The sequence below is a fragment of the Ictalurus furcatus genome, chromosome 8, assembly GCF_023375685.1.
Source record: "Ictalurus furcatus strain D&B chromosome 8, Billie_1.0, whole genome shotgun sequence".
NCBI classification, from domain to species: domain Eukaryota; kingdom Metazoa; phylum Chordata; class Actinopteri; order Siluriformes; family Ictaluridae; genus Ictalurus; species Ictalurus furcatus.
In genome coordinates this window covers 21,093,099-21,111,679 of record NC_071262.1, presented here as the reverse complement: position 1 = coordinate 21,111,679, position 18,581 = coordinate 21,093,099, and the positions used below count along the sequence as shown (strand labels likewise).

The 18,581-nt window shown below is 40.3% G+C and overlaps 1 protein-coding gene across 1 annotated transcript in view; it reads left to right on the top strand.

The window, feature by feature from the left end:
* The first annotated feature begins 374 nt into the window (after positions 1 to 374).
* The window catches only part of si:ch211-266k8.4 (TBC1 domain family member 12), a 54,240-nt gene continuing 36,033 nt past the window's right edge, over positions 375 to 18,581 (top strand). The window contains exons 1-10 of the mRNA XM_053631414.1: positions 375 to 977; positions 2,553 to 2,640; positions 2,818 to 2,925; positions 4,404 to 4,572; positions 6,086 to 6,211; positions 6,510 to 6,633; positions 6,868 to 6,937; positions 8,747 to 8,861; positions 10,259 to 10,376; positions 13,899 to 14,011. Coding sequence (XP_053487389.1) covers positions 823 to 977; positions 2,553 to 2,640; positions 2,818 to 2,925; positions 4,404 to 4,572; positions 6,086 to 6,211; positions 6,510 to 6,633; positions 6,868 to 6,937; positions 8,747 to 8,861; positions 10,259 to 10,376; positions 13,899 to 14,011 — 1,186 coding nt within the window. The 5' untranslated portion in view covers positions 375 to 822. The remainder of the gene's footprint in view (positions 978 to 2,552; positions 2,641 to 2,817; positions 2,926 to 4,403; positions 4,573 to 6,085; positions 6,212 to 6,509; positions 6,634 to 6,867; positions 6,938 to 8,746; positions 8,862 to 10,258; positions 10,377 to 13,898; positions 14,012 to 18,581) is intronic.

Genomic DNA, 18,581 nt, shown 5'->3' with positions numbered 1-18,581 from the left:
TAATTATTAATACAAAATAATGTATACTGAAAATTTATATAAAATATTGATGTTAAAACACTGAATAGGGCCCTATTCCTATATTTTACTTAGGGCCCCAAGTCACTAAAACTGCCCCTGAATGTACCTATAAACGGATAAAAAAATATATATAATTCTTTAATGAATAGAGCATTTTTATTAGTTGGAAAGTTGCAGTTGTATAAGAGGAATAAAACACTTCTAGGATGGAGTTGTATTTAAGTTGTAAGTGATAACAGGATCTAACTTGTTTTGAAGACATTACATTAAACATAGCTATAAATGGATTAATAAACAAAACAAAAGTATGATGCCATTCTTTAACGAATAGAAAATAGTAAAAGTTGGAAAATTGCTGTTGTATAAGAGGGCTAATTCACTGCAGGTCATGCTGTTATTGGAAAAGAATCAGCTGTGGTGCTCTTAACAGTTACTCTGCTTCATCACACCTTCCACTCGAATATTTTCCTTTAACGGCGCAACACCAAGTGTTTTATTCCTTACATACTGTGTATTTGATTGATTGTGATACTATAGAATATTGTAGATAATTGTACAGTGGGTTGTAGAGTGGGTTGACACATTAATAACGACACATTTGTTCATTTCTTTTGAGAATGTGTTAAACGCAGCCGCTGCGCTCGAGGACTCTTATTTTGAAACCCCGCCATGTTTGAATCAATCTGGCGGTGAGTTCAAACACAACTTCCCGAGTCTGGGTGAAACGGGTCGGATGGGTACATGAGAGAAGGGAAGTAAGGACGGTGATAAAGTTCAGGTGGAAGTGTGGCTGTGAGTGGGATGATGTTGAGGAGAAGGAGCAGCAGCAGTAGCAGTAGCAGTGTTAAAGTCTCAGCCAGGCGCAGGAGCAGCAGCAGTGTGGCTTTTGATGAGTTTGGTTTCGCCTTCAGTAAGAGGAGAGAGAGGAAACTACAGCACAGATCCCATGATTACTGGTGTGTATTTATATCATGCTCTATCATTAAAACATGCCTTATTTCCCCTGCTAATAATTTCAACTTTGAGACAAGTTTCTGCTCTTCTTACTGTAACCATATTAAACATCCAGTGTTCAGAGATTGGTTCTTTTGCTTCCAGCAATGCTTTGCAATAAGATCCCTTAATAATATAGCTAAGTATTTACTGTATTATTGAACCCTTTCATGCACAGTGTCTAGAATTATGCTTGACAATCAATTTAAGACTTTTTTTTCTAATTATTTGAGACAACTGCAATTTAACATAAATGATTGTTCTGTTTCATCATTGAAATTAAAATGGTTTCCATTACAAACCATCAGCTGTTAAGCATTACAACCATTACCAAATGGTTTCCAATACTATTGGAACATATTGTGGACCTAGGCCCTTAATGGTATCCACTAGGCATAATATGCCACCTATAGAGGGCAACAGATTACCAGTAGAGACCCACAGGGACCGTTAAAGTTTATATTCAAATCAATACAATTCTCATTATAACCATTAAAACCATTACAAATTCTACGAGGGTTTCTCTTGAGATTATACGTGAGTGCAGAAATGCAGCAGGCCTGTGTTATATCTTTATTCTGTGTTATATCTTTAAAAAAAAGTTTTTTAACACAGAAATCAGCTTAATCATGCAACAGTTCTAAACGGTGTACATTTTGTACATCAAGAATATTGTTTAAAAATAAAATGTTCTATCATTTTGGTCATCAATATTATATAATTTTAGACTTCAATGTTAACAATTTTTGTTTAGAAACACAGCAGAAGATTTCTTATTTTTTTAAATCTCAAATTGAATGTTTTATGTGCCCTCCCCCATGTTTTTTCCCCCCTCTTAAACATGGATAATCCATTTACTTTTTAATACAAGTAATATTTATAGAATGAATTCATATGCAGTTTTAAGTAATGAGTAAAAAGAGTGAAGAATATGTTTGTAAATCATTTTATGCATGAAAGGGTTAACAGTTTACTGCATTGCTGTTGAATCCTTGATTCTCATTGGTCAGAAGTGGTGAAACTTTCTGTAAGGAGATGACATTTCTGGAAGGAGTCTCCAGTGTCTGCGTTTTGTAACAGTCAGTACATTTTCCACCATGGGAAAGTCTTAAGGACAGAGAAATTATCGCGTTCTGGTTTCTTAATAACATGACAAGATAATTTTTTTTTCCGTGTTATTAATATCGAGAGAGAGAGAGAGAAGAACAGTCTGGTGATGGACCTGCTTTTTTATTGCTGCTCTAATGTAAATTATAATAGGAACTAACATGTTTTGGAGACTTTCCACAACAGTAAACATGACTATAAATGGATAGAATGTACGACTTGTGGATCCTTCATTAATACATCATAAATTGAGGAATAAAACATTCAGGGATGTGCTGTTATAGGAAAATAATCAACTTCTGGGTTGTAACAGTGTCTCTGCAGTTTTATTCCTTACTTAACAAGCAATAAACTTCAGCATTAATTGAAAGTAAGTTAACATGTGTTATTTGACTGATATTTGAATTACTTGTCGTCTTTTTTCTGCCCAGCTATCCTCAGCTGAATGCGGTTAAAGTTAAAGAGTTGTGTGAACTGCTCAGTTATTGGAATGGATCCAGTTTCCTTTGCAGGAATCAGGTACATTCATATCCTCTTTATGCATCTAATTCTTTAGCTCTTGAGATTTTCCTAAAGATTTATTTCGTCAACTATGTTGCACATACGAGGAATTTGTCGAATTGAATTGAAAGTAAGAATGAGAAGAATGGTTTCTAGCCGTTTTATTGCCTTATTATCTCTTTCCTTTTATCTTAGCTTGAACGCTTTATCCGTATTGGTATTCCTCCTGCGCTGCGTGGCCGTGTGTGGAAGTGTTTGCTGGACATCGAGACAGTCCGAGTGGCCAGTGATTTCAACTATCAGGTGGATCTCAGTCACTGCTTTAGTTTTTGGAAATTTGGGAAGCGGAGAAACTACACTAATCAGCCATAACATTAAAACCACCCACGTAATATTGTGTTGGTCCCCCTTGTGCCGCCAAAACAGCTCTGTGAAAACCTGTCGAAGCATGGACTCCACAAGTCCTCTGAATGTGTGCTGTGGTATCTGGCACCAAGATGTTACCAGCAGATCCTTTAAGTCCTGTAAGTTGCGAGGTGCGGCCTCCGTGTATCGGATTTATTTGTCCAGCACATCCCACAGATGCTTGAGTGGATTGAGATCTGGGGAATTTGGAGACTCTTTCTTGTTCCTCGAACCACTCCTGAACCATTTTTGCAGTGTGGCAGAGGGGGCACGTCACAAGACTTGCTGTTTTGGAGATGTTCTGACCCAGTCGTCTAGCCATCACAATTTGGTCCTTGTCAAAGGCGTTCAGATCCTTACACTTGCCCATTTTTCCTGCTTCCAACACATCAACTTCAAGAACTGACTGTTCACTTGCTGCCTAATACTGTGTATCCCACCCCTTGACAAGTGCCACTGTAACGAGATAATCAATGTTATTCACTTCACCTGTCAGTGGTTTTAATGTTATGGCTGATCGGTGTAATTTCCATGCCATATAGGGCCTTTCCCCACAAAGTACTGTCACTTCTTTCACCAGAAAACTGGAGCTGTGCTTTTTCTACTGCCTGCTGATCCTGTACCAAAAGTTCCAGTTGTTTGTTTTTGGTACATGCCCAAACATGGCATCAATAGGGCCTAATGGTACTTGAACGGTGGGCTAGTGGTAGATAATTGGTTGTGCAAAATAAGTGCTAAAATAAAATAAAACAACCTCAGAATATTCTTTGCTGTAGATATGATGTTCCATATCAAAGCTACACTGCAGTATTTTTTTAAAAAAATATTTTTAATTAAAAATATTTCCAGCATTGTTTTTATGGCACAAAGGCAACATCCATCTCCATTTTCCATACCGCTTATCCTGTACAGGGCCGTGGGGAACCTGGAGTCTTTCCCAGGGAACTCGGGGCACACAGTAGGAGACACCCTGGATGGGGTGCCAACCCATCGTAGGGCACAATTGCACAAGCATTCACACACCCATACACCCATACACTGGAGACAATTTGGAAATGCCAATCAGCCTACAATGCATGTCTTTGGTCTGGGGGAGGAAACCAGAGTACCCTGAGGAAACCCCCGAAACACGAGGAGAACATGCAAACTCCACGCACACAGGGTGGAGGCGCGATTCGAACCCCCAACCCTGGAGGTGTGAGGCAGATGTGCTACAAAGCAACATGAACAAAAAATATATTCCTTTTTTGTTTATACGAGGTGCTGAGTACACAAATTTTTTTTTGTTGTTGTTGTTAATCTATATCTAAATCAGGACTGTTCCTGTTCAGGGTGGCGGTTTATACAGTATGATGTAGAGTATGTGTGTATTTCAGGTGTGTCTGAGTGAGATCCGGAAGCCTCTGGTGGACCTCAGCGTGAGCGAGTACAGCATCCTTTCAGCCATCAGCACGCTGGGCGAGAGAGAGAACGAGCTGGGCTCGGCTGCTGCAGGCTCTCTCGGCCTCGACGCGGCTCTCTTCAGACAGATCGCTCTGGACCTGCGTGAGTTACAGCCGTACTATAATACTAATAATTACTGACACTTCTAACGTTAATCCGTTAGATTTATCTTGTCCATCTGATCCATCTAAAGCCTCCACTTTTTCTTTTTCAGTCAGAATGGCATTTCTACATCCTTGGTTCATTTAGGCATGTGTTTGTGACAAACTGCATTTTGTGTATTATTACCTTCAAGAGAGAGAAAAAAGAGAGGGTGGTGTGGGAACGAAGGTTTATAGTTCTATAACGCAAGTTTAAAATATATATATATATATATATATATATAGGAACTAACTAATCTCATGAGCTTTCCTCAACAGCTATAAATAGGTAAAAGTACGATGGTCTTTAATAAATGCAAAATAGTAATTATTCGCAAATTGCTGTGGTGGAAGGAGGAATAAAACACTTAATGATGTGCTGATATTGGAAAATAATCTATTTCAGGGTCCATCACACCACCTTGTATTTAAATAAACCTGTAAAGAGATAAAAAAGAACTGTCATTTTTTTTTAAATAAATAAAGTTGCAATAAATGGCAGCTGCTGCACCACACCACCCCTTCCTATAACAGAACGCCCTTGAGTTTTTTTTTTTATTATTCTTTACTTACGGTATTAATAGTAAATAGTGAACAAAAAGCTATTCTATCACATAAATAAACACATAAACTTTGTGTTATAATTATTCTGTGATACAGAGAAATAGTTTGTCCTCCTTTTGCCTTTATAACAGTGCCTAAACTATATGCCCTCACAGCTGTAATATATGGTCTGTTTGGGGCAGGAAGAACATGGTTTTTATGGCTATAATTGTCTGGGTTTGAACCTTTCACTGCTGGTAAATCATTTTATATCCACTTGGTGGCGCCTTTCACCAACTTCAATACTTAGTGTTCAAACTTTTTTGCTTACTGAGTTCAGTTCACTCTGATATTATGAGTTTACAGTAGAAATCCTCCATTTAATGACAATGATCAGTGGAGATGCAGGATATATTACCGTTATGTTCGGAGTCAGAAATGCTTTATTAGATTAGATTTAGCATTTTGGATTTTGTGGTTTGCACATTTTCCTCACACCTTCAGAGTTGGGGGGTTGAATCCCTCCTTCAGCCTGTGTGCACGGAGTTTGCATGCTCTCCCTGTGCTTCGAGGGGTTTCCTCCGGGTAATCCGGTTTCCTCCCCCAGGCCAAAGACATGCACTGTAGGCTGATTGGCATTTCCAGATTGTCCATAGTGTGTGAATGGGTGTGTGAGGCATTTGTGCCCTGTGATGGGTTGGCACACCATCCAGGGTGTCTCCTGCCTTGTGCCCCGAGTTCCCTGGGATAGGCTCCACGTGACCCTGTGTAGGATAAGTGTCTTGGAAGATGGATGGATGGATCAATGGATGGATTTGTGCTGAAACATGAATACTTGAACATGTTTAGCCTTTGATACAGTGTCTTTTTTTTTTTTTTTTTTTGCATCAGGCTCCACATAAAGCTAACAAAGTGCTTTTTTGTATTTGTAGAGAGGTCTTTTCCAACACACCGATCTCTAATGGGAGACACCCCTGAAGCCATCGAGGGTCAGGCCAAGCTTTTCCGAGTGCTCAGTGCATACGCCAAATATAACCCTCAGATTGGGTACAGCCAAGGTGATGGCCTCACTCGCACCCTGCTATTATATACAGTATTGTCACAGTTGTGTGTTAGTGGTGCAGGTTCTCTATAAGATAATGTCATAATCAAAGTGTTTTTGAATTGTGTTATTGGCTGTAAATGTGTTCTTAAATGCTTTGTATGACTTGCATGTTAATATCATGATGGATTATCCAATCACAAGATGGCAGTTATGAATCATTTATCCAGTAAATAAAGTAGACATCAAAAGTGGAGATGTGTTGTGTTGGTACTCAGCTTCTGATTAACGCTGGGTGTTTTTTCTCTCGTTAGGGATGTCGTACATCGCTGCCGTCTTGCTCATGCTTCTCGGTGAGGAGGAAGCTTTCTGGGCTTTGGTGGTACTGATGGAAAAACCGAAATACCTGTCTGAGCTGTTCGACTCCTCACTCAAGAAGTAAGTGGTTAGAACAAGGTTAAGGCTCTGTTCTGGTGCCAGAACGTTGTGAGATCAAATCCCACAATGAAACGCGTTCTAATTTAAAGTTTAAAATTATGTTTTGCCTGGTAGCCAGTGCTGCCTTCAGAACTGTAGAAAGTTCATTTCCACCTTTTGAGAATTCAACAGTTTTGTGGTGTAAATATATTTAACAATGTTAACATGTTGTTTTTTTTTTTGCTGTCGTTGCAGGATCCAACATCAAGCGTTGGTGTTTCAGCAATTACTAAAGCACAAGAAGCCTCAAGTATTCCATCATCTGGTAATTAAAGGACTTCTCAACCACATATTTATATATATCATATAACTTATAAAGAATATTTGAGGAGCGTGAGGTTTTTAAGTGTTTCTTATACAATGCGTCTTTAGTAGAAAACTGCTTCCCACTGGAGATGCGTTTAATCCTTTTTAAGCCAGTTTCCTGTAATCAAACCCTTTCTCCTTCCAACTTCAAACAGCAGTAAGACTCGCGATCTGTGTTTATGTTTTGGGGTTTATATCCGACTGAGTGAGTCAGGAAAATGAAACCGCAGTGCCTGGTTCCATCAGAGCAGCGCCGTCCATGCACTTTCAGTCTCTCATTTTCAGTCTCATAAGACCTCATCTACAATGTCGAAAACGCATAATGGCATGTACTCTTAAGACCTGTTATTTTTAAATCTAGGACAAGATAAGAAATCAGTGATTAGTCTCATAACTAATACCTAAACGGAGCTGAAATACCTTTAAAGAACCATCACGGCAAGTGGCATTTACTGTGTGTTGTTACCTGGATGATCAGTGAATGTTTTTATGTTTTGTGAGAGTTGTTCATGAATCCCTTGTTTGTCCTGAGCAGTGAAACTGCCCAATGTTCTGCAGAAAAATCCTCCAGGTCCTGCACATTCTTTACTTTTCCAGCATCTTCTGCATATTTGACCCCTTTCCAACAGTGTCTATGTGATGTTGAGATTCATCTTTTCACACTGAGGACAACCGAGGGACTCGTACATAACTGTTACAAAAGGTGCAAACATTCACTGATGCGTAAGAAGGCATCACGATGCATTAAGAGCCAGGGGGGTGTAAACTTTTGAACAGGATAATCGGTGTACATTATTTTGTCTTCTGGGAAACATGTAAATATCTTGTATAGCTCTCGAAGGGCCGTACTACATGAAAAAATAAGATCTTTATACAAAATAATGGCAGTTTACACCAATCATTCTGTTCAAAAGTTTACACCCCCCTGGCTCTTAATGTATCGTGTTGCCTTCTTGAGCATCAGTGAACGTTTGCACCGTTTTGTTTGCTCCCTCTTATTTTATTTTTTTTCAATTATCTACATTTGGCAGATTCTCCAAGGCGTATTTAAACTTATGACCTCAAGTGTAACTTAAACACTGTTCGTACTAGTGATCGATACAGTTTATTTTTGTCGACCTTAAAGCTCCAGACACCAGATTTTCCAACAGACATTTGTATTGTCCACCTTGATGGCCTCTATTGGTGATTCCTTATATCATCTATCATCCTGAGCCTAATAGTTTGAGGCAATGATTGGGGTTCGATAGATATTATAATAACTTCAGACATGAAGTTTAATATAAAGTTGCCGTTTGCAAAAGCTTGTTTTGAAAATCGCATTAGTAGTCAGTCACTAATTCAACTTTAAAGTGTACACACTGCTGGCATTTATGTATTTATTTCATTATTTGGTCAACCGCCAGCACATGTATTCCTGTTGGAAGTGGTGGCAGAATTGATTTATTAGTAGATTTGAAAATGCTTCAAAGTTGAAAATGTTAGACCTTTCACAAAAGCCTTGAGTGACACCCGGCTCTTTGACCAATCAGGTTGCTAATTGAGCGGTACACGATAGAAAAAAATATGAGGACTTGTAAAACTTTTGAGAACCGTATCACCACTCAGAAGAAAATATTAACCATATAATAAACTGAATCAAGTGTAATGCATATGATCATGGTGAATATTATATTTAAACGTACTGACTCTAAGGTGACTCTAAGTCTTTCTTTCTTTACCTCTCTCTCTCTCTCTCTCTCTCTCTCCCTCTCTCATATTGATCCAGGAGAAACTGGGTGTGTCCTCAGTGCATTTCATCATGCAGTGGTTTCTGACTCTCTTCACCTCTCTCCCATGCTGGGACTCAGTGCTGGCAATCTGGGATCTCTTCCTGCTGCACGGTAATAACCCCACCAGCTGCTAGAGGCGTGCGTGCGTGTGCACTAAATGGAGCTCAGTTGTCTGAGACTGGTGTAACAACATTCTGGGGACTTGGCTTAAGCTCAAACACTCAGGGGTTTACTCCTGGCTGAAAGTTCCCACCGTTGTTCCTATAAGCCTGAGTTCCTCCACAGAGTTTATCTCCACCCTGCCGAAGGAACTAACGGCTAAATGATCAAATCGAGGTACTTGAGCTGACTGATCTCACTTGGCTTTCCAAATATCCTGTTATAATTCTTGCTACTTGGACATGGCAGATGTCTGTATATGATCCATCAGCAGTGGTGGAGATAAAGAAGGCCTATATCCTTCGGGGGGGTTTCGGGAGGTTTTTTTTCGTTTTTTAAACATGTTAACTATATACACTCAACTTACTTTATTACTAGTGTACTATTATTTAGAAATGTTATAAAAATTTTTTGGCACTGTGCATTTTTCTCTCTCTCTTGCTCCCTAGTCTTAATGAAAGAGGCGTGGCCTCTGCGCCTGCAAGTCTTAATGAAGGAGGCGTGGCCTCTGCGCCTGCAAGTCTTAATGAAGGAGGCGTGGCCTCTGTTCCTGCTAGTCTTGGTGAAGGAGGCGTGGCCTCTGCGCCTGCTTGTCTTAGTAAAGGAGGTGTGGCCTCTGCGCCTGCTTGTCTTAGTAAAGGAGGTGTGGCCTCTGTTCCTGCTTGTCTTGGTGAAGGAGGCGTGGCCTCTGTGCCTCATATTAAATCATACTGAATGGTATTAAATCGTATTGTGTAACAATTCTCTTTGCTTTGGTGGGAAATGAGGACACAGGAGGCAGGCTTGGGACTCAAACTACGTTTTATTTTTCATTTGAAAACTTTTGCCTTACAGCAATTATCTCTCTCTCTGCACACATGCACGAGCACACTCACGGCTCTGTGCTGCTCCGCGCTCTCTCTCTCGCCTGTTACGGGGCTCCTGAAGGCACAAAGAGACACACATAAGTAACCTGGGCTAATAAGACACAGGTGAGAATCATCACAAATTACCTGCCGGTTCGACCCGCCTCCTCTCTGTCCAAAGCTGACGCTCAACCACGCCCCCGACACCACATATTGAATGGTACTGAATTGGATTGAATCGTTTTGCTTCCTTTAAATATATGAGGCAGAGGAAGTGAGGGAGAGAGCATGAGCCTCTAACAAGCTATTTGTGGAGAAAAAGTCTGGCAGATCTTTTAAAAGCATGTGAGAAAACATTTGTTATAATATTATATATTATAATATTTGTTTTTGAATGGGTAATACGATAATTATGGCTGGTGTTATATTTTAATTTAATGCAATTTATAAAAAGAAATTATGAATAAGACCTCTCTCTCTTTCTCCCCTGTCTTTCTCTCTCAGGCATGGTGGTGGTGTTTCGTGCAGGTTTAACCGTCCTCCAGCTGTTGGAGTCTCGTCTCATGACTATGACTGAGGAGGCAGCCGTGCTGCCTGTTCTGCTGCGTGTTCCTGTAGACGTGTGAGTCTGAGCAAAACCATCAGCATTCACTACTGCTACATTAACTTAAATGGGTACTCTAGTGTCAGTGTGTTTAGTGCAAATGCAGTTTAAAAGTATTGGCACCCTTGGTGGGGGGGTTGAAATGTTTGCTCTTTTCTTCAGATCAAGAAGTATTAACACCATTCATAAAGACAGATTAAATAAATAAAAGCAATGGAATTTTTTTTTTTCCCCAGCTCCAGAATTAATGGCACCCTTGGTAAAGATGGGTTTAAAAATTTTATGGAGAAATGTGGTAATTAGGTTAATCTCATGCTGAAAATAAGAGAATTTTTAAAAATCAGATTTCGAGCTGTACGTTCATGGTGGTTGGAACAACGTGTGTTAAAATGCGAAGGTTTCACATTTTTCGTTCAGATTGTTTAGAAACCTCTCGGCTAAGCGTTCATGGTTTTTAGAGCTTTTGTGCTGTTAGTAGTAAGCTCAGGGATTTGATGAGAAGGAAAAGTGACCCATGGAGTGTGGGTCAGTTATGTTGAACGTCATTACATGTGGGTTTCTTTGAACAGAGAGATAAAGTGCTTATCACATTTCTGTCCTGGCATCTGTTAGACTTCAGCTTCAGACAAAAGAAGGAGGCGGGCTTTTCAGTGTTAACACAGAAGTGTTGTGTTGATATAAGGCTCGCTATGGCAACCTGGACGTGAAGTCATTGCTGAACCAGTGCTGGAGCTCTGACTGCTGAAAATCCCTCCTGATACTGTTTAATCTGCTTTAATCCCCAATAACCTTTAATAATGGTGTCACAGACCTATTCAAACAAACTATTTAAAACATTAGGCATGATATGTAAATGTGTACGATTTAAACATTGTGTACTTTTTTTGACTCGATGTTTTGTTTATTTTATTTTTGAGTGTGTTTATTGATGTTACTTTCTGTTGCATGTTTTTTGGTGTTAGTGAGGCACTGGATAAATTGAACAACTAATAAATAAATTATATTTTGGTTGTCTGTCTGTCTATTTAATTATCTATCTAGTATATGTCTGTCAAGTAGTCTTTCTATCTATCTGTCTGTCTGTCTGTCTGTCTATCTGAGTATAAGTCTGTCTGCCTCGGTCTTTGTCTGCTTGCCTCTCTGTCTATCTATTTATCTATCTATCTGTCTGTCTGAGTATCTATCATTTTGATAGTTGAGTCTAAAACATTCGGTAACTGTGGGGAGGACACGTCCATGTTCATGCAGCATGCTAATTGGGCTCCACATTGTAAGGAGGAATAAAGCAGAGTTGAGGGGGACCAAGGCATTTATATGCAGATACACACCTTCACGCAGCTCCTCACATGAGCGAGAGGATTCCCGTAACTGGGCTGGCGCTGACTCTGAACTCGGCAGCTCAGATCTGTCTCTCTGTCCCTCTGTCTCACTGTCTCAGTGGATTCCCATAACTCGGCAGGTCAGATCTGTCTCGCTGTCCCACTGTCTCAGTGGATTCCCATAACTCGGCAGGTCAGATCTGTCTCACTGTCTCAGTGGATTCCCATAACTCGGCAGGTCAGATCTGTCTCTCTGTCCCTCTGTCTCACTGTCTCAGTGGATTCCCATAACTCGGCAGGTCAGATCTGTCTTGCTGTCCCTCTGTCTCACTGTCTCAGTGGATTCCCATAACTTGGCAGCTCAGATCTGTCTCGCTGTCCCTCTGTCTCAGTGGATTCCCATAACTCGGCAGGTCAGATCTGTCTCGCTGTCCCTCTGTCTCACTGTCTCAGTGGATTCCCATAACTCGGCAGGTCAGATCTCTCGCTGTCCCTCTGTCTCACTGTCTCAGTGGATTCCCATAACTCGGCAGGTCAGATCTGTCTCACTGTCTCAGTGGATTCCCATAACTCGGCAGGTCAGATCTGTCTCACTGTCTCAGTGGATTCCCATAACTCGGCAGGTCAGATCTGTCTCGCTGTCCCTCTGTCTCACTGTCTCAGTGGATTCCCATAACTCAGCAGCTCAGATCTGTCTCTCTGTCCCACTGTCTCAGTGGATTCCCATAACTCGGCAGGTCAGATCTGTCTCACTGTCTCAGTGGATTCCCATAACTCGGCAGGTCAGATCTGTCTCGCTGTCCCTCTGTCTCAGTGGATTCCCATAACTCGGCAGGTCAGATCTCTCTCGCTGTCCCTCTGTCTCACTGTCTCAGTGGATTCCCATAACTCGGCAGGTCAGATCTGTCTCACTGTCTCAGTGGATTCCCATAACTCGGCAGCTCGGATCTGTCTCACTGTCCCTCTGTCTCACTGTCCCTCTGTCTCACTGTCTCAGTGGATTCCCGTAACTGCTCTGGTGTTGACTCTGAACTTGGAGGGTCAGGTCTGTCATTCTGTCTTAGTGTCTCACTGGGAATCCAACCCCCTGACACCAAATCTCTGTGATGGAGTTTAAAAAATAAAAGGAGAAACATTGGAGCTGTTCTGATGATGAGCCCTGTAAGAACAGTTTTGTCTCTCAGACTCCACCCTCTTAACATCTGTCCCCTTAACATCTGTCCTGGTCTCCAGTAACATTTAAATCTCATTTAGCTCAGATTTACAGCAGCAGTCAGGGTGCAAACCGCTCACATTGGAGACACAGCAACTGTCTCAACCAGCTGCTCTACAGCACACTGCCTGTTTCTCTCTCTCTCTCTCTCTCTCTCTCTCTCTCTCTTTCTCTCTCTCTCTCTGTCCTTCTCCAGCTTTCTCTCTTTTCTATCTTTTTTTATTCATTGTGTCTTACTTTCCTTCTTCCTTTTTTCCTTTTTCTTCTTTGTTGTTCTTTTTTTTATTATTATTTTCTTGTTTTTCACTTGTCTTTTATGTGTCTTTCTTTTTTTTTCTTGTTCTGTAGTCGTTACATGTTTGCAGTCTGCTCCAAAAGTATTGGCACCCTCGGTAAAGATGGGTTTCTAAAAGGCTATGGGAAAAATTTCAGGTTGAAAATTGGTTTTAAAAAGTTTGTGTGGTTTTTAAAAGCTGACTCAGCATTCTGAGTTTAATGGACCAACATGTTCAAGTGAATTTTTCATATTTAGAAATTTCCTTGAATTCATTGTGTTCTTTTTTTTATGTTTGATTTTTAATTTTTTTTTGCTTTAACTCGCTCGTTTTGGCAGCTCTCATTGTTGATTTTTGGTCACTTTATCGTATGAATCAGAATCGGATCTTCGTCTTTAGGAGCACGGCGAGGGCGGAAGGGCTTTGTTTTGCAGTTTTTGTCTGATGGTGTAATTAATGCTGCTATTGACATAATCCACTGAACTCTCGCCAGCTCATGTCATGATGTTGACAGTTCATTTCCCAGAGGAAAAGCTACACGGTGTCGTCGTCATACTATTTAGGATGATGTCTTTCATCTCATGCAGCATCAACTGGAGCTTGCTTTCTGTCAGATAATCAAGTGATATGATCTTGATCGCAATGTTGAGACTTGGGTATAATTGTGTGTGTTTGTGTGTGCATGTGTGTGTGTGTGTGTGTGTGTGTGTGTGTGTGTGTGTGTGTGTTTCAGCTCTCATTACCGCGTCCTGATTCCAGCTTTATGGAGTATAGAGGTGCAGGAGTGGGAGATAAACTGTATGAACAGGCTCATATTGGAGGAGTCTAATGAGGGTCACGATGCAGGTACACATGTGCGCACACACACACACGCACACATCCCCAGGTGTCCACATTACTAGTTTGTTCCCACTAAATTAATATCCCAGTAAGTACTTTCTATTTTGGAGTGAATTTTATGTAAAATTTCTGTTATTAGTAAGAATGCAGTTTGGGTTGTATGGTCTGTCCCAGACAGAGTTTCCTCAGTGAGACCCTGACCCCTTGTCACATCTAACTGATGAGCCATGCTGTAGTGCTCTATAGAGTTTTGCCCAGTGTGTCGACCCAGTCTAAAGCTTTTTGGACGGTTTGTCTGTGAATTATTTTTTTTTAAAGATGGGGTTAACACAAATTTCACACAGACCGCGTCATTTACGCTTTTTCTCTTTACCTCATCGTTACTCACGTGGAATCGTCACTCTCTTAACCACTTTCATCACCTCTCTCTTTCACTTCCTGTCGTTGATTTAGTTACGATGTCCTCGTTGCCGCATGCCATCCTGCGATTTAAGCGTATTATCACTGTATGCTCTTCTCTGTCTGGCATTCATGACTCAGAGCCTCTTTAATGCAGGAGAAACTCCCAGAGGCTCTGTCTGGGTTTAAAATCTTCAGGGGATTACACAACTTTATGTGCGCGCGTCTGTGTATGAGAACCGGAGGTGTGTTGAGGGGGGCCCTGGTGTAAAATTAATTGTAAGGTCTCAAACTGTGTGTGTGTATATGTGTGTATATGTGTGTGTGTGTGTGTGTGTGTGTGTGTGTGTGGGGCTTCTGGGCAGACACAGCATGACTCATGTTGAGTCATCCGCCCTTTCCATCACTCTGATAGTAGTGTAATGAGAACAAACTCTGAGACCGTGTCTCGGACATACATACACACACACACAGGAGCAGTCTGTCATTGTGTGTGAAACACCTGTTGAATGTCCCCCAGCTCGATTCAACAGCCCTCTTCTTCTTCACTTCCCTGCTCTGTTTTTGTCGCTTTAATGAGCTGTCAGCTGCTCAAGGCTGCGTGATGTTTAGTGAACCTGTCTTACGCTTTTGGAGAGGCCAGATGTTCTAGGCAGGTGTAGTGGGATAATCGTGTACTTGCTAAGAATCCATCTCGTTGGTTTTGACCTGAACTGAAATAAATAAAAATTTTAAAAAAGCCTATAGATGATTCATGGGGAAAGATGAATGCATAGTGTGATATTCAGCGACACAGTAAACAAAGCCAAGTGTACCATTTCAATTGGTCTCATAAGTAAGGAATAAAACGCTTAATAACGTGCTCTTATGGGAAACTAACTGATAACGGGACGGTGTGATGCGGCCCAGCACCAAACGGAGTTACAGTGCGTTCAGAAATAATTCAGACCCCTTCAATTTTTTTTCACGTTGAAGTGCCTGCTTGGAATTAGATTTTTTTTTCTTCCAAATTTCACCAAGCGTCTTTCCAGTGTGTCTTTCACTGAAGAGAGGCTTCTGTCTAGCCACTCTGCCATGAAGCTCAGACCGTTGGAGTTTTGCAGTGATGGTTGACCTTCTGCAAGTTTCTCCCATCTCCACACATGATCTCTTCAATTCAATCAGAGTGACCATCGTGTTCTTAGTCACCTCTCCTGACTCCTCAGTATGGCTAGGTGGCCAGCTCTAGGAAGTATCCTAATTGTTCCATTTTTATTTATTTGTTTGTTTGTTTGTTTATTTGTTTGTAGCCTTCCCCAGATCTGTGCCTCGAAACAATCCTGTCTCTGAGCTCTGCAGGCAGTTCCTTTGACCCCATGGCTTGGTTTTTGCTCTGATATGCATTTTCGGCTGTTGGACCTTTATATAGACCGGTGCCTTTCATGTCTAAAGTGATCTAGAGAAATGGGATGCACCTGAGCTAAATTTCAAGTGTCAATGCAAAGGGTCCAAATACTTGTGTCAATGTCATATAACTATCACATATAACACACTATAACTTTTTTTTTTTTTTTTCTTTTTAATACATATGTAAAGTTATCACAAGTCTGCTTTTTGCTTTGTCATTGTGGGGTATGGAGTGTAGATTGATGTGGGGGAAAAAAATAATAATTTAAAACATAAGGCTACAACATCATAAAATCTGAAAGAAATGAAGGGTTCTGAATACTTTTTGAATGTGTACTTTTGAATGTGTATTATACCACACCCATGTACACATGCAAGCATGTTTTATTTATTAAAGAACAACACATAATACTTTTTTTAAAAAAATCATTTATAGTTACTTTTAAGGTTTTGGAATTTCCATGAAACAATTAGCTCCTGTAATCACTTATAAAATAAAATAATGATGACATGATTTTATCATGGTTTATCATGAAACCAGTACCCGTTTCATCCCTACACAAACACCATCTCGTTTTTTAAAAGTTATTAGACAGTCTTATTTGAAACACTTGTAATCAATCAATTTTTAAAACAGTGGTAATCAGGGTGTTTGCTTTTGGATACAGGAACAATAGACACATGTCACAAAGTGGCTTTACAGAGATCCGGATGTAGATTTAAATCCCTAACGAGAGAAGAGAACCCTCATAAGGAAACCCATCCTCGTCCGCGATATAAATCACCATGTCATAATGTCAGTAAAATGTCCACCTGTTAAAGTAGATGGGTTTTGTTCATGTTTATGACCGACTGTAGAGTAAGCTAGAGATCTGGCTTTTTTTAATTCAATTGTAGGATTGTATTCAATCATCACACAACCTCTGAGAGCAGGTGCTCCCCCATTTTCTCTCTCTCTCTCGCTCTCTCTCTCTCTCTCTCTCTCCTTCATACCCTGGCCTGCTGAAATGACTCAGCTTCTTCCTGCTGTTTATGTCGCTGTGCTGTTAGAAACCTCCCTTTACGTTCAGCACTTTGCATTTAATGGTTAATGCCTGTGTGTGATTTATTGATTTATTTATTTCTTCACCCTGGACTAATGATTAATTCTTTAGTTCAGTTGTAGGGCTGCAGGATAATGGCTGAAATAGCAATGAAGATTATTGATCTCAGTTTTATTGCTCTTTGTCATTTTATCATAGAGTGAATTCGGCCATTATAATTATTGAACCCTTAGGTTGTAAGTCTTCAGTCTAAATAAGATAAAGTATGATGTTACAACAAATACTTTAAAGTTGCAGTGTCTTTTGCTTTTTTTTTTTTCCTTTTTTTTTTTTTAATTATTTTTTTTATTTTCGTGCCCCCTGCTGCATGCAAGGAAAATTGAAGTTGTAAAACTGTTGTGAGCTACTTTTTAGGGAAAAAATGGCACAGCTGAAGTGAAAATAAATAAAACAAAAGTCTAGTATAGAAACTAGCACGATCCATTGTTTACAAGATCACTGTCATACAAATATGTAAGGAATTACATTGAAGGTTGTGGAACGTCAGTTCCTGTTAGCACTTACGTTATAGCAGCTATAATGGTCATATCGCCCGGCCCGAGCACCTGCCATACAAGTCATACACATATCTAAAATGGCAGTAATATACAGTAGGCTTTAGTATTGCTCATCTGGCTACTCTGGAATCTTCTGCGTATGCAAACACACTGTTAAACATTTTGCTTCTAATCGTGCAGAATGACCAGATCAGCGCAGAGCAGCTTTCCTGTGTCCCTGAGCAGAGTTTCTGCTGAAGCCTTGTGTTTTTAGTAACTCGAGATCTCCCTCTGGACTTGCTTAATTAAATAACATCTCAGCGCGTGTTCAGCAGATACTCCACCCAATCTGGGACTATTGCAGATTGGCACTTTTTCACAGTGTTGTGTTTTTTAGTTGGTGTCCGTATGGGAAAAGGCTTAAAATTCGAAGTCAAGGATTGGGGGTGGGGGTGGGGGTGATGTTTACCCAGAGCTCCATGTGAACCTAAAAACAACACAAAGCTGTTCATGACTCGTTCTTCAGTCCTCTCCATCATTCGGTCATCATCTTTCAGGCTATTTAATATAACTTGAACTTGCTTTAAAGTGGCGTTGTACCTTCAGGGAAATGCTGAGTCATGCAGCACGATTTCACATTTAACTAGACGTAGCTTTATACGCTGCTTCTTTTTGTCTTATTAACTTCGAGGGATTACAGAAAAGTTGCTATAACATAAGTGATAACAGGAAATTACTTGCGTAACTATAAAACAGTCCCTTCAGAATTTAGCGATTTTGAGATGTCCGAAATGAATGCAAAATCAAGCAAACGCTGCAATATTCAGAGGGGGCTTGCAGTTTTTTTTGCCACAGATTTTCCACAGATTTGGGCCAAGATGCGTCATGTGACATCATCACAACTCGCATTCAGCCAAAGCCCTCTTCGATTCACGTGCGTCGAACTTGAGTACAGATAAAAGTTCTCATTTGCCAGCAAACATCACTGTGAAAGAGCGTGCAGAACAATTTCGTGCAACTGCAATTTGACCAATTCAAGTAGTTTTCCACAAAAAACTCAAACGCAAAATCAAGCGTTTTTGGCCACAACGATCACAAAAAATGGTGGCATTTAAAGGAATTAAACACTTAGGGTATTATGATGTAGGAAAATAATCAACTTTGGGGTGTTACCAAGTCTGCTTTATTACACCATTCCATCTGGGATTATTT